This window comes from Gasterosteus aculeatus, chromosome 9 (genome assembly GCF_964276395.1).
Source record: "Gasterosteus aculeatus chromosome 9, fGasAcu3.hap1.1, whole genome shotgun sequence".
Lineage (NCBI taxonomy): Eukaryota > Metazoa > Chordata > Actinopteri > Perciformes > Gasterosteidae > Gasterosteus > Gasterosteus aculeatus.
In genome coordinates this window covers 2,172,633-2,188,802 of record NC_135696.1, presented here as the reverse complement: position 1 = coordinate 2,188,802, position 16,170 = coordinate 2,172,633, and the positions used below count along the sequence as shown (strand labels likewise).

Here is a 16,170-nt window from a genome sequence, read left to right as displayed (position 1 = left end):
CATGCGCTGTAGTTTGTGCACCTACCCTCGTAGTTGACAATCACAATGGCCAGCATGTAGTCTTTCCCCAGCATCATAGTGAGCTACTGCCTCTGTGACACGAAGCCCAGTGCTGTACCCGAACACAGCAAGGCTCAGGCAGAGAGGGGAAGAGAGGGAGGGGGTACTGCAAGAGAGGGGAAGCCATAAAGGCACGGGGAATTTGAGGAGAGAAAAGAGAGAATGGAGGAGGGGGGGGGGGTTCTGTATCCCTGTGTGTTTGCTGTTTTTGTCTCTCCTCTCCCTCCATCCCGACAGCTCAAATGAGCCTGCCCTCCCTTCCCTTCCCTTCCCTTTCCCGACACACACACACACACACACACACACACTTTTCCCCTCCGTTCCACCCTCACTTAAATCTGTCCTGGTTGTCCCTGGCAACCCAACATAAACCATCTGTCATTCAGGATGATGTCCAGTTGAGGATGAGGAGCAGCGAGGAGGACTGTGATAAAAGCAAGAGAGCAAAAAGTAGCTCAGCGTCCAGAAGAAAAAGTGCTGACTCTCACATGTTGCTTCACTTAACTCGTCATGCTGTGCGTGTGCGTGTGTGTGTGTGTGTGTGTGTGTGTGTGTGTGTGTGTGTGTGTGTGTTTTGGCTCCTCGGTGTGAAAGCAATGTCGTATCGGCCCTCCAACCCGCAAACATCATCGGAGGAATGTGACACGCACACCTGGGAAAACAACACGGCTTTGTGGATGTGAGAGCAGGAGGGAGACAGGAAGGGAGGGAGGGAGGGAGGCGGGAGAACAGCGGCAGAAGGCCACGCACGTTGGATATCGACAACGTGAGCGACGCCGGGTTAGAACCCTCCAGAGCACCACTGCGTGTCCTGCAGACGGCAGCGGTCAACTTTGTGTACCGAGTCCTCACCGGAATCGACCCGCAACGACAACAAGCCTCTTCAGCACTTTGTGCCTCAATAAAATCGGAACGGCCGATATTCGTTCCATTTTGAACAACCAAAATCTGTTGTTGACATGAGCAAATGTATCGCCCGTTGTTGGCGGCCGGTTGACAGCACTGTCCTGATGGGACGAACCACGGAGGACAGCGACATTTTCCTCACACATTAAAATTGATTGATTCATTCCCATCATGCTGCTCAGAGAGTAATCAGTCCCTTATGTTGCTAATAAAGGAGCGGACCTGCAGAGGTTCCATGCGAGGAATGTCCCCCAAACGGACTTTAAACAGCACGGCTCTCAGTCAGTTTACATGTAAGACCAGACGGGTGAAAAGATTTCAACCTAACCCACGGATTCATTTATCCATCCTATAATAAAGCAGCGAACAGCTCATCTGTACAGGTTCCATTAAAAATCATCATTACTATGTAGTTTGATAAGAGTTGTTTGAACGACTGAAGTAAAAGGAAATTAAATCAAAACAGTGAGATTTTGTTATTAACTCAGAACTTTCTAACCAAAAGGTTATGAAGGCATTTCCTGTTCCAGTCGGAGGGATCCAGGTGATTTACTGGAGCCCAAAGTGAAAGTTATTCTATTCCAGCAGTGCCCGAGTTCTGTATGCACACACACGCCTGGTCCCCATATATGGGAACATGTCATCAGCAGAGAGGGAAAATAAACACCCGCAGCTGCACACACACACACACACACACACACACACACACACACACACACACACACACACACACACACACACACACACACACACACACACACACACACACACACACAGCGGGTCTCGTACCGGTCTCCTCCGGGGAGTGGCTCTCCTGGGACAGCGTGGTCCAACTCAACTCTTCGTCGCTAGGGTTCAGATTTTGGATGCGGTTCAGAGCGCAGTCCGTCTTGGCCCCCGTCCGCCTGTCCTTCTTCGTCTCCGGCGATGACGAGGAGGAGAAGGAGGAGGAGCGGGAGGCCACGGAGAGCAGCGGCGCGTCCTCCGGGCTGGCGTGCTTGGGTGGCGAAGGCGGAGGGGGCATCGGAGAGTCCTTCCCTCCCGACCTGAGGAGCTTGAGGTTGGAGCGGAGGTCGGAGATGAGCTCCGCCCCCGGGGAAATGTCAAGCTTCTGCAGGGGAGACTCGCCGCGCATCGACAGCAGAGGTTTCTTCTCCCCATCTCCCTCCTCGTCCTCCGCCTCGTTGTCGCCGTGCTCCTGGATCTTCATCTTCGACATCGCGTCCTTCTCGGACAGGATGCTGATGTCGTCGCTCTCCTCCGCGTCAACGTTCAGGTCGATACCTTTCAGTTGGAGCTCGGCGGGCGCGCTGACGTCACAGTCCATGTCTGACTCACTCTTCTGCTCGGGCTCAGCGTTCGAGATCAGCTCAAACTCCTCCTCCTGCTCCTCCTCCTCCTCCTCCTCCCGGTCGTTGTTGGTGAGCGCATGGCTCTCCTCTTCCTCGGCCGCGTTGACGTTGAGCTCGTCCGCCGCGGCCTCGGGCTCCGGGTCCGTGGCGTTCTTGTTGTGGTCCCGGCTGGCTTTGCGCAGCTGGTTCACTCCGTTCTTGGCCAGTTTGGGGTTGCTGGGGGTCGGGGACACCGGCGGGGAGGAGGGCGAGGAGGAAGACGAGGACGGCGGCGCGGCCTCCCCGAGGCCCATGGCGGCCTGGATGCTGGTGTGCGCGTACTTTTTGCGACACTTTGGAGGCGTGGCCGAGCCCTGGCGGACAGCGTCCCCGGCGCTCAGCAGCTGGTTGTGGGAGGAGCGGAGGCTGAGCGAGGTGGGAGGCGTGGCGGCCGCGCAGTTCCGGTTGGCCACGTCCACCGACATCATGGCGGCACGTGGCGAGGTCACCTGAAGAAGAAGGAGATGCTCCAATTAAAAATGTATATATTTTTCCAGCAGGAAACAGTGCAATAGAGAAAAACAGCAATACGTTAAATAAACACAGTATTTATACTGGACATACACACATTAAACCTGCAAACCGCTTATCCTGCACACAGGGTCGCGGGGTTTAAATCACATGATTGTTTTAAAAAATGTATTTGTTTATTTGTCATATTTGAGGATTTCCAGTCAGGATTTTGAGCGCATCACAGTACAGAAACAGCACTGGTGAAAATTACGAATGATCTTCTACTTGCATCGGAACAAGGACTCATCTCTTTTCTTGTCTTGCTGGACCTCAGTGCCACATTTGATACCACAGACCATTGTATCCTGTTGCAGAGACTAGAACATTTAATTGGTATCAAAGGAACTGCACTCAGCTGGTTTAAATCCTACTTATCGGATCGATCCCAGTTTGTGCTTGTAAACGGTGAATCCTCAAAGACCAACAATGTTGGTCACGGAGTCCCACAAGGTTCTGTACTTGGACCGATTTTATTTACCCTCTATATGCTTCCTTTGGGCGATCTGATCAGGAAACACCGCATAAACTTCCATTGTTATGCAGACGATACTCAACTGTATCTGTCAATCAAGCCAGAAGAGACGGACCAGCTAGTTAGACTTCAAGAATGTCTTGGAGACATCAAAACTTGGATGACCGGCAACTTCCTGATGCTTAACTCAGATAAAACGGACGTTATCCTGATAGGCCCAGAGCGCCTTCGAAGCCAGCTGTCACGTGATACAGTTTTTATGGATGGAATTGCTCTGGTACCCAGCAGCACCGTCAGGAATCTGGGAGTTCTCTTCGACCAGGATATGACCTTCAACTCGCATATAAAGAAGACTTCAAGGACTGCCTATTTTCATCTACGTAACTAATCAAAAATCAGGAACTTCCTGTCTCAAAGTGATGCAGACAAATTAGTTCATGCGTTTGTCACTTCCAGACTGGACTACTGTGATTCTTTGTTATCAGGCTGCTCTTGTAAATCTCTTAAGCCTCTCCAGCTGATTCAGAATGCTGCAGCATGTGTATTAACAAGAACTAAGAAAAGGGATCATATCACTCCTGTATTAACTTCTCTGCACTGGCTCCCTGTTAAATCAAGAATAGATTTTAAAGGTACTTCTCCTCACCTACAAGGCACTTGCTGGTGAGGCACCGTCATATCTTAAAGAGCTTGTAACACCTTATTGCCCTACAAGGCAGCTGCGCTCCATAGATGCTGGGTTACTTGTTGTTCCTATGGTTTTAAAAAGTAGGCTGGGGGCCAGAGCCTTCAGTTATCAAGCTCCTCTTTTGTGGAACCAGGTTCCCGGGCAGATTCGGTCAGCTCTTTTAAAGTAAAACTTAAAACTTTCCTCTTTGATTCTGCCTATAGTTAGGGCTGGCTCAGGTTAGCCCGGACCAGCCCTTAGTTAAGCTGCTATAGGCTTAGACTGCCGGGGGACTTCTTAGGACACAGCTCCTCTCTCACGCTCTCGTTCTACCATAATTCACGTTTTATTAATGCACATGACTAATTCAGCTTCTTTCCGGGAGTTTTTTGTGCTTTCTCCCCTAGCAGGTCTCCGTAGATCGTGGTTCCTTCTGGACCCTGGTCCTGACACCTGCCGTGGCCATGCTGACGCCTGCTGCTGCTATCATCATCATCATCATTATTATTTTAGATATTAATTATATTACTGTACTCTTAAACCAACATGACCCTCTCCTTAAGTATCTGTGCTCTCCCTCCCCACAGGCTTCTGTGGATGGTGGTTCTATGTAGATGGTGGTTCTATGTGATGGTGGTTCTATGTGATGGTGGATGTCCCTGCAGTGGTCCTACTCACAATTACTTGAATAATTTCTGTCATATAGTCTCATGTATTATACATTGTTCATTCTGTACACATGGCATCCATTGTAGTCTGTCCATCAGGAGTGGGATCCCTCCTCTGACGTTCTCCCTAAGGTTTCTTCCCTTTTTTCCCCTCTTGGAAGGTTTCTTTCATTTTTCGGGGAGTTTTTCCTGTGCCGATGGTGGGTTTCGGGGCAGAGGATGTCGTATGTGTTCAGACTGTAAAGCCCTCTGAGGCAAATTTGTAATTTGCGATTTTGGGCTATACTAAATAAAATTAATTGAATATTCTATTAATTTCATATTTTATTGTGAAACCCCGATCAAAAGTATTTCTACAGTGTATTTAACATTCTGTACAAACAAGGCAATTTGGCTCCTTTTGTGATTAAGATTCTTAGGGTACAAATATTCCCTGTTGGCTCTCTACACCAGGGGTCTTCAACGTTTTTCAGGCCAAGGACCCCCAAACTGATGGCGAGATTTTTGAGCTTTGCGCTCTTTAGACGTGAGCATACAGGCGATGTGATTGGCTGCTGCCTGTGATGTCGTATTTGCATGGAAGGAGCTGTGAGTGAACCGGTTCCCAGCTTGAGAGCTGCTGTGGGACTGAAAGATGACGTCTTCTCCATCAATTTATCCGTCCGCTACAATATGTTGGATTCATGTTAATGTGTATTTAAGGATAATAAATACAATTCTGATTCCGAAGACATTTAAATTTGTGGAAAAACAATTGGTTGAAAAAATTAAAATAGTCTTATCAACCAGAAATGTTGAGACCCCCCTGCAGTAGCTCCTCTGCTCTGCATGATAAAGAGTTGAAGAACAGATGTTCAAGTTCACAGTCTTTCAAAAGGGTTAAAAAAATGATTGAAATAATATGCTGGCATTCAAATTCACCGGGTTTAGTAAACATTTTAGAACCGATTGAAAATCAAAAGTGACGCCATGGTGGTGGATAAACAATGACGCAACCTCAGGGTTGGTTTTCTTTTGGTTTGGTTTCCACGGTCACGGAAATGTGATTTCTCATCCTCGACTCGAGGATGCTGGAGGCATGAAAACATCAATTTTTTTTTTTTTTTAAAGTCTGGTTTGTATTGTTGACTTTGAGTGCTGTGAAAAGATCAAACAAGTGTTGCCCGTCGAGCTGGAGCTGCGTGCGCTGGTCCTCCATGTTTAAATGCTAGTGCACCAACTCCACAGCTGGAAATAGTACCAACAACAAACAAACGCAGTATTTACCCTGCTGGGAGCAGTGATGGCTAAAGACTACAGCTGTTCCCAGAGGGGGCTCGAAGTAGGAGAGGAGGGGGGCACCCGGAGAACCCGGCTTGGTATCGGTCCGCCTGTGTGGCGGCGTGTGGCGTACCTGACAGGAGATCAGTCGTGCACCGGCGTTTAGGGGTTCAGGGGACTCAGCTGCGGATCTGAACACCATAGAAGAAGAAAAAATGACTGTCAAGAGGGTTGTCCTCAGAGGGCACATTCATGGCGGTTTCTATGGTAGCAGAGAGGTAAACACTTGTTGTTGGGAGAGGTATTGTTCCTCGTGTTGTGTACTTCTGCCAATCCAAATACACCATGGATATCATGGGCACTCTCCTGTTTAGCAGTGATCCTAAGGTGGTACATAACAGGTGGAGGGGGGAACGGAACACAGCGTGCTGCCAACCTGCATATGATATTGTGTGAACTCGAGTGTTAAGTTCATCCACTCAACAACAGCGTTCTTTTGCTATCGAGAGCTGAACCGAATAGCTGGTGACGAAGCAGCGAATACTCTCATTCACGACAGCAGGGACGAGAACATCAGAAGGCTTGGGAGGCAGTTACGAGTCTCTTCTACATAAGAATAAGGCCTTTACCCAATTGGAAACCAAGCAGGGACCTAAGGATTGTGGGAAACTCCAGGATGTCGCGCGTCCATACTGGTAGCCAGCGGCGGTCTCTCTCTCTCTCCTCCAATCACAGCGGCTTCGGCGTTGTCCTGAGGGAGAAGACCAACATGAAACAGGATCAATGAGAGAGAGCAAGAGGACTGCAGGACACCAGAGGGACAAATAATAAAGAATCATCAAATATTCACAACCTCGATCAAACGCTAGTACACAAAGTGTGTGTGTGTGCGCGCGTTCGTTTTGTAGAGAGCTCGTGTTTCTTTCTTTGGTGCAGTCGTGCCAACTCTTCTCTGACTGGAACCATCGTAAACTTGGAGACACGGGAGACTTGTAAACTCCACCCACACTTAGCGTACACACACACACACACACACACACACACACACACACACACACACACACACACTTCTCGCCAGTGAACCTGGGTCTTCCCGATCACAGAGATCTAATGAATAAATACTGCAGCTGCAAAGGCAAAAGTGTGCCAGTGATTGTTGGAACATTCAGACATTTAAGTGCCGGATGATCTAAATGCAGCAAAGACCAAATTTACCCCCATCCTAATTCCTCTAATTTGTCTCCAATGTGAGAGAATTTAGTGGTATCATTCACAAAAATAAAAAAAAATCATCGAAATGAGACGATAAGAGAAATTAGCTCCATTTAGAGGAAAGAACGGCAAAAGAAATGATTTGAATCCCTCATCTAAGGAGCCACCTGCAGTGCCTCGACCGAGTACTACTACATGCAATAAATAAGGTAGCATAATGTTGCTCCAGAATTAGCCAGGCTGTTTATGTATGTCATTTGCATACTTGATCCCAAACTAGTGGATCTTTTGCACTTTATAAAAAGTACAATATACGCCTTTGTTTTAAGCCTGTGGACCAATGGCAACATCCAACCACGTGTCACGTCCTTATGATGTGGTCATTTAGACGGGAACAGAACGGTGTTCATTTCTAACTATATCCAGCCAAAGACTTTGGCCTGAGCCTAATGTTCATTTTTGCACAAAGCTGGATTGTTTACCCCACATTCCCCATAACCCCTGATCTGCCAAAGCAACGGTCTCATGCTGAGCCAATACTGTTAGCGGACACAATAGACACATCTGGTTTGTTATACAGACTTGTGGTAAAGAGGGAAACCATCTGAAGAGCAACTGTGTAATTGTGACCTGAATCCAGCTGTGCGCATCGTAATGGATTTCATCTAATGGTTTAAGAGGTGACCAAATAAACGATTTTCCGTCCTTGAGAATGACTCTTTAAAAAAGAAACTGATGAAGTTTATATTCTGTCCAATAAAATAGGAGAAAAGGAAATAAGGATATTTAAAATAGCAATAAAAACTTACTGCGTACTGGGATTAAAAATGACAGGGCGTGCAGCTCGGTTCCTTAAATCCTGCTGCGACAAGTCTGAATACCTGGGAACCGTATTTGTACGAAGAGGTGTCTGTCTACACCAACGCCTTATGAATCACTTCCCAGGACGCGTTGCTGCCGACTCGGTCCCACCGGTTGGATGCAGGGTGCGTAGTCGCAGTGTACCACCCTCCCCTTGGTGCAGGAGTCATTGGGTCATTGTAGGTCCAATACAAAGATAATAGAAGGATTTTGGTCAATCGGCCAACCTCAGTTTATCTAAGCATGCGTTTCTCTTGCCGTTAATGTGCGAACTGAAGGCTGGTCAGCGTCGATGAATACATTTCTTTACTCAAAAACAAATACAGTGATGTACCGTGAAAGCACCAGAATCTTACGAAATACTGTTATATACATTTTTTGCTCAGTTTTGGGCCTCAACCATTTTCCAGATAGTCACTGAGTAACAGCGAAGGTTGATTCAAATGTGACTGGCGCCCACATCAAGGCCTTCTCTGCAGAGTTACCACTCTGACCTCAGACCGGCTGTGTGCTGGACAGAGGACAAAAATGCGTCGCCGTCCCACAAACTAAAGACTGCTCTGAAATTGCATAACCACTTTTTTCCTGCAGACATCGATGTGAAACATTCAAGCCTTCGGCAGCAAGTAGGCACTGTAACTGGAGAGGAGGGGAGGGGGGTCTAGACATGATTACCGGCCCCCCCCTCACTCACACATGGGCTACCATGTAAACAGCTCAATCCACAGGCAGGGTAATAAGATCCCAACTGTGTCAAAGCATGAGGGTTTGACCCTTGACTCCTGACCCCCCCCAGGCTACCCAGCGAGTGTGTGATGTTGTGGTGTGCTATAATGTTGGGGGTGTTGGGGGTGGGGGTCTGAATGAAGGGAGCAGCTGCGAAGCCTCCACCTCCCTCGCTCCCTCGCTCGTCTCTTTTACGCGAGAGCTGCGGTGAACCACCAGACTCTGGACCAGGCGAGGAAGACGCAGATGCTTTTGTGAAAGTCCAACTCTGGCCACCAGTTCCACATTCCCCCCCCCCCCCCCCCCCCCCCCACCCGCCCCGTTCCCCTCTCAAGGCTCCTCGCCAGGCCGGTTCTTCTGCTAATCCCACTTGACTTCTCCCTCTTCACTTTGTCCCGTTCTGTGTGCCGCCGTCCTCTCATACGTTCTACTTCGAACCACCCGACCCCCCCCCTCCAACCGAACACCTCGTTCTTTTGCTGTTTTCTCATTTAAAGTAAGAGGTCTGTAAACTCTCATAAAACCACCCATTTCGCTCCACAACCCCTGATTTACACCCCCCATCCTCCCTCTCCTCCCGCTCTCGTCTCTCCCTCGGCCTGCGAGGAACCCCATCTGTTGCCAAATAAAAAAAGACTGACTGAAATCGCAAAACTGTCACAGTTAAGACGCCGGGCCTCCTAAAAAGATGAGTGTCTTTCTGGGACGAGCATGAGAACTGGTGAAGTAGCAGGCAGCCTTCCCAGATCTCCCCTGGCTGTGATTTGATCGGCTGGAGGCCGAGTGGGACGGATCCTTGTGTTGCTGCGAACTGCTGGCAAAGAGGTTAGCAACATGCTAAGCAAAGCTCTTCACACTCCAACCACTGCTGTGGTTGTCATGACTTTAGTCCAGGTACAAACTCGATCCTTTAATAGAGATGGATAGCACACTATACGGCTATACGGGCTTTAACTCTGTGCATTAATGCAAATGCTTTAAGCCCTTTTCATTGTACGGAAATCTTATGGACCGACCTGCCCAGCTGTGTTGTTTTATGTGCCTATTCTTTCCCTTCCCAAACTCAAAGTTCCTTTTAGGATCAGAAGCACCGTCATGGGAAAAGTGGTGATGCAGCACTTTAAATTAGAGATGCATTCATTTTAGAGGCATATACTTATATGCAGTTTGTTTATATAAAAGGGTTATTCTTAGTGAGCTCATATGGAGAGTTAAATATTTTTGCAGCTGCTATAGCAGATAAAAAACATCAATCATCCTCACACAAAGCTAACAGATGTCTGCTGATGTGTATATATATATATATATATATATATATATAGCTTTGTTTGTGTGTGAAAACAAGGGAGGAAAACAATGATCGACAGAATCTGGTTTCCAGAATAACAGCGGAAGGGCTCTCTGTGTGTGTGTGTGTGTGTGTGTGTGTGTGTGTGTGTGTGTGTGTGTGTGTGTGTGTGTGTGTGTGTGTGTGTGTGTGTGTGTGTGTGTGTGTGTGTGTGTGTGTGTGTGTGATCCTTTTATTGTCGATCGCAGGAAATTACTGAGACACAGTGACAAAACTCTGAGACTGCAGCCTAAACAAACAGGCTTGTACACACACACACACACACGCACACGCACACACAGTGGTCTGAGCGTGCACGTTGTCCTTGCAGCGGCGGTGTGTGGCGTTCGGAGGGACAGATCCACTGTGATTCCACCAGTTTAAAGTCCACCACCCAGAGACAGGAAGCGTGTCCGTGTGCCGAGATGAACACGCGCAGCTAAAGGGGATCATCTTCCACCGCGAGCGAGGCCCAGAAACACCACAAAAGAAAAAGGAGAGCACTGAGGAATGTCCAGGGTGCGCCCAAAGAATCTTAGGCATGTCTCCCTTTTTTCAGAGGGGGGGGGGGGGGGGGGGGTGCAAAATCCTCTAATTGGTCAACAAAAGGTTACAGGCAGGCCAAACGCACACACACACACAAAGCTCAGGCTAGAAGGTGAGGTCGCATGCGTGGACACGTTCCGCGCACTGACCGCGAGCAGATGACGGCCTCGCACTGAAATACCAACACGGTGAGAGTGAGCGGCCTTTGCATAGTTACAGACCGGGGCGGGGGGGAGGGGGGGGATGTTAAGACACACAAACACACACCCTCACAGAAGCGCAGGGACGGATTTCCTGCATATGGGAAGCTCGTGGGAGCGAGTTTACCCCCCCGGCCCCGCCTCTAACCCCTGTTCCCAGCCCCGCCCCTAACCCCTGTTCCCAGCCCCGCCCCTAACCCCTGCTCCCAGCCCCTCTCTTCCTGTGGGTGAGGGGCGGTCCAGGGAAAGGGAAGAAAAGAGCACGCCACCGACATGGAGCTGAACGCAGCGCCCCCCCCCCACACGTGGGCCCGGCCTGTGCCGCGATGACACGGCGGCTCTTTTTCTTGGACACGGTGTCAAGTCACAAGCCAGAGAGAGACAAGCAGAGCCACGTGCGTTGGTGTTTCTAGTTCAAACACTCTTTAACAGGGTAAAACACCACAACACAACAGCTTGTGACACCGATAATTTTACATTTATAAAAATGACCCCGCCGAACTGCATGCTGGGTAAAGCTCACAAGAAGAAGTAACTCTGTTGCTACATGAAAACACAGTAAAGAGCGATGCAGGAGGAACAACCAGAGACGCACCAACACAACTTGTGCCCAACAGAGGAGCCGCGTCGGTTTGGGAGGTTTTTGGTTTTGGGAAATTACATTAAAAGTTACATTAGATGAGAAAACGATTCACTGCAAAGTCTGTCGAGCCTCTGGTGGCAACACCAGCAGCCCCAACACACAAGCGCCTTCTTCTGCGTTAAAACAGTGATGACGATAAGGGGCACCGAGCTGCTTTAATTCGGATTCCTGCTCCGAATGCAAAGGTGTGCTGCAGTATGTGAAAATCGTTTTTTCCATCGTAGTGCTGAAATGACATTGAACCTACATTCAGTTTCGTGGTGCTTTTTTTGCTCCAGTCACATTTTCCTCTGCGTGTCAGTGCAAAATAAAAGTCCTTCAGCTAGATGGAAACGGCATAGATTTCTTTCTGTTAAGTATGAAACGGTTACAATGCCATAAAATGTGAAAAGGAAATTTCCTTTATAGATGCATTTCCCCAAAACTGGCAATCAAAGGATGTGTTTTATTATTTCTTTTTTTGCCAATTAATAAGAAAAGGTGAGTCGGCCGATGATTCAAAGTCATATTCCCAGTCATGGTGGAGGCGCCCACTGTGCATCTCTTTAACCATCATAAACAGGCACACGTGTGTGCAGCCTGAAAAGCATGTGCACATGCACACATGCTCCCAACATCAGCACATCAACAAACAGGAGTTTAGAATATCACACTCCTGCTAATGGGCTACAGTGGAGTGCAACTTCTGGGACCCATTTGTCATTTCAGTGGTTTCAAAACGCCTTTTGCCCTTTGATTCCTTGTCAATTAGGGAGGTTGGAATAAAAATATCAAGGCGTGCTATTTGAAAACTCTCTCGTCTCCTTCAGAAGTTTTTGTTTTTTTAGGGGTTTTTTTCATCGTGCTTTCTTAGTGATGTAAAAAATATCTGAGGCGAGGGCAGTGACGAGACTGTGGGTCCTATATATAGACAAGATGTGACAGGACATCCGAGAGGACGTCTAGACACAAACGACACAGCTACAGCTCAGATTGTGTGTGTGTGTGTGTGTGTGTGTGTGTGTGTGTGTGTGTGTGTGTGTGTGTGTGTGTTTGTAACTGTGGGTTTAACTTGGCCTTGTTATCTCGCATTTCGTGAGAAATGCCTCTGGTGAGCACATTTAGCGATAAGGCCACAAAGATTGCACTAATATCATGGCCCGGTCCCAATCTGATTGGCTGGGAGTTTTTAGAAACTGGAGGGGGGGGAGGCGGGGGAGGGGGGGGTGGACCAGGGGAGATGTGAGGCAGGAAAACGTATCAGAGAGAGGGAGGGATGACTCATCAGAAAAGGAATGTCCCGCCGCCGCTGCCAAAGGGACCACAGACACCACTGCAGCGATCGCTCCCTCGCTGATCTCTAAATCACCCCCGTCCCTCGCTGTCGTCCTCTCTTCCTCCCCTCCAACCAGTGGAAGCCATTATCCCTGCCCCCCACCCACCCTCCCCCCTCCCGAACACCAGCCGAGCACGGCTCTCCGACGGGGCATCGATATCGCAATGGACGTGACGCAGCATTTCCAGCGCTGCGTGTTGCATCACAGTCACACCGTTTCCGTCCTCCACATTGTATAGGTTTATGTATCATATATATATATTATATTATTAAATACGGGACGGGAGATGAGACAAGACTATCAAGTCTGTTTTTGTCTGAGACCTTCAACTTGCCCTTTTCAGCATCTTCCATCACATCAGGGCTGATGCGGCTGAACTGGGCGCGATGGAGACAAACTGCAGCCAGGTGGAGAAAACACCATTCAGGTGCAGCAGGAAATACAAGCAAGAGGAGCGGGAGGCCTCACGTGATTCGACAGCTCATCTGAATAACACGCACACGGACTGGACAGCGAGGAGACAGCCAATCAGCGATTGGACGGGCCCCACGCGCAAACGAGAGAGGACGCGCCGTCAAGCGGAACCAACAGCGAGGCGATGCGCATCGAGCGGAACGGGCGGGACAGAAACGGGGGGGGGGGGGGAGGCCCCCCCCTGTCACTCAGCTTCGCACCACAACAGGCCGGGCGGGCGGGGGGGGCGGGGGGGGCTCAGTGCTCCTTCTCTGTTCAAACACACCTCACGGCTGTCTGCTCCCTGCCACAACAACACACACACACACACACACACACTGCAGCCCGTCTGACAGCAGGCACATTATACCCATTGAGAGGCATCGATGGAGGGCTGGAAGTGAAGAGAGAAAACATAAATACTGGTTATCTGGGCCGTGCGCCCCGTGCTGTCATAATGCACCAGTCACCTGCCCAGACACACACACACACACACACACCAGGGAGGTCAAGGGCGAACCGTATTGTTGAAAAGTGCTGATAACGGATCTCCACATTCTTTATCTGATCACTCACACATGTGCGCCCCCCCACCCCCCTCTCATCAGCTGTTGTGCGTGACCTCGACCACACACTGAGTTGATCTAGCTGTTGCTGCAAGGGAAGAAAGACCCCCCCCCCAAACACACACACCACACACACACACACACACACACACACACACATTTATAGCCCTGCCAATGGAACTACATCCAACCTGCAGACAATTGTGGGGCTAGCGAGGTAATCGCCGGCTGTATCCGGGTGACTGAGGAGCTCACAAGGTGATAGCTTACATCACTGCCCTCCTAGTTCTGTCCACGTGCACACGCACCGTGCACGTGCGTGTCCCTCTTCTGTGATAGAGGCTACTTCAGTAGAAGAAGGGGGGGGGGGCGCGACTTGAAACGCGGCCACTTTTCAGAACACCAAAACTAAACCAATGCACACACACACACACACACACACACACACACACAGACAAGAATTGCGAGCACTTGGAACCAAAACTGGGCCCATAAATGTGCGAGTCACATTTTCCGTGCTCAGCAACCAGAAACTCTGGTGTGGAAAACGCTTGAGAGGGAAAAGAGGAAATAAAGAGCGTATTCATGTAAAAAATATAATAATAAAAGAGCAGAAAGGGGGAGTTTATATACAATATAAACCTTAACTGAACAGCACAGGAACCATGAGCAATTAGCAGTGACGTCATGTTTTTGCATGCACACGCACATCCAGGCCGTGCCCGGATGAAGAGCAGGCCAGCGAGGTGATGGAGGGGGAAGGTGGGGGGGGAAGATGACAGTGCACCATTTCCACTCCACTGGGGGTGCGTTCAGGGACACGTTCACACTCAGCAGGCCACGTTCATACGATGAGCCGAGCAGAGCGAACCCGGGGGAGCACCGGCCTGCCTGCAGCACAGCGCCCCAGAGCCTAAACACGGCTCCCGGCTTTGGTAATGAACGCACGCAAAACAAGGTGTCACCTGGAGGGGAAGGGCGGGGAGCCCAGGCCACGCCCACCTCCACTCTCCGGGGGGGGCTGTAGCTCCCAGACCATTGCACATGAGTCATGTGAATACACTCCTTCACGCTGGTTTGTGTCACAATGAACCTCTATTATTCAGATGGTTGCTGAGCACAAGAGACCCGCACGGCGCAGGACACGCAGGACACGCAGGACACGCCCCCCCGGAGCCTCGGGACCGACCGCCCTGTCGGTTAGTCGACTCCCGTAAAGTCGAGTCATAGAAAATGAATGTGAAACGTTTTTTTTATTATCCAATTTCTTTTTCACGCCAACTTCTCGCATTTGAGTTAGTGCTATTCGTTTCTTATGTAACGTAACATTTAAAATATCTCCCTGTTTTGATCTGAGGAACACGTGACTGTTTTCTTTTTAAATTAGGACGTGACAGGTACTGTGTAACAACGTGTTTCTGGTCATTGAACGTTTTCTACCTCGTCTGCTCGGAGAACTTCTGATGAAGTAACGTTAGTAGTTTCTTTACCTCCTACTACCGTTACAAACAGCCCCCCCGTTTCCATACTAACGGAGCCGTGCGCTTTACGCCAGCTAGCCGCGCAGTAGCCGCGGCTGCTCCCACGGACCGACCGACGCGCTCCACGACGCTGCGCGCCGACCGACACCGAGCGTGTTCCGTCCGTCAACCCGGAGGAGGAGCGCTGTGTTTGGGGCTCCGCGACCTGGCGCCCCGCGGGGGCCCGTGGGATGCGGCGCGGTGCGCAGCGTCACGAGAACATGGGAAGTTGAACTCACCTTCCCACTCCGGTTCAAGGCGGGGGGCGACTGCGACGACGGCGACTGCCCGTGTTAGAGATGAAATACTCGGCGTAGGACATCGCTCACCTCACCCTCTCCACAGTGCGGACTCGCCTCGTCTTTTTTCTCCCCTCTCTCTCTCCCTCTCTCTCGGTCTCTCTCTCTCCTCCCCTCCGTTTTCCCTCGACTTGTTCCTTTCTCCTCCCTCCCAGATTCCGCTGTTCTCCGACAGGGGGAACCGGGGGACGCTGATCCGGAAGCAAACGCTCCTGTTTTGTTTTTAACTCCATAATGCCGATGTACTTTATCCTCTAGTGCTGCTTCAAAATAATATTTTGATTTACACATCAAATAAAACAAAGAACATTTGCGAGCCGTTATATTTGATATGCTTTGGGGTACATTTTTAAAAGCAAATATCTTTAAATACATACATTACAATTCGATCTATAGTACTGTAGTGAATGTGACAGTACAGTATATAAATAAAAACGCCGCAGCAGCATTGCAACGATACGACACATCATATAAACATAATGATGTTGTTTTATAATCAGTAAAATATTGTTCAAATGATCTTAGTATCAATCAGACGATGAAAACACTGATAACTGACGTATC

General features: G+C 49.4%; 1 protein-coding gene across 7 annotated transcripts in view; it reads right to left on the bottom strand.

Annotated features, from left to right (window-relative positions):
• Positions 1–15,779, bottom strand: part of apbb2b (amyloid beta (A4) precursor protein-binding, family B, member 2b) — a 30,243-nt gene extending 14,464 nt beyond the window's left edge. For all 7 annotated transcript variants that reach the window (XM_078080099.1, XM_078080102.1, XM_078080100.1 and 4 more), the window contains exons 1-4: positions 15,547–15,779; positions 6,567–6,688; positions 6,071–6,128; positions 1,756–2,806 (exon numbers count right to left, since the gene is read on the bottom strand). In XM_078080099.1, the coding sequence (XP_077936225.1) occupies positions 1,756–2,785 (1,030 nt within the window). In that variant the 5' untranslated portion in view covers positions 2,786–2,806; positions 6,071–6,128; positions 6,567–6,688; positions 15,547–15,779. The remainder of the gene's footprint in view (positions 1–1,755; positions 2,807–6,070; positions 6,129–6,566; positions 6,689–15,546) is intronic.
• Positions 15,780–16,170: the final 391 nt, after the last annotated feature.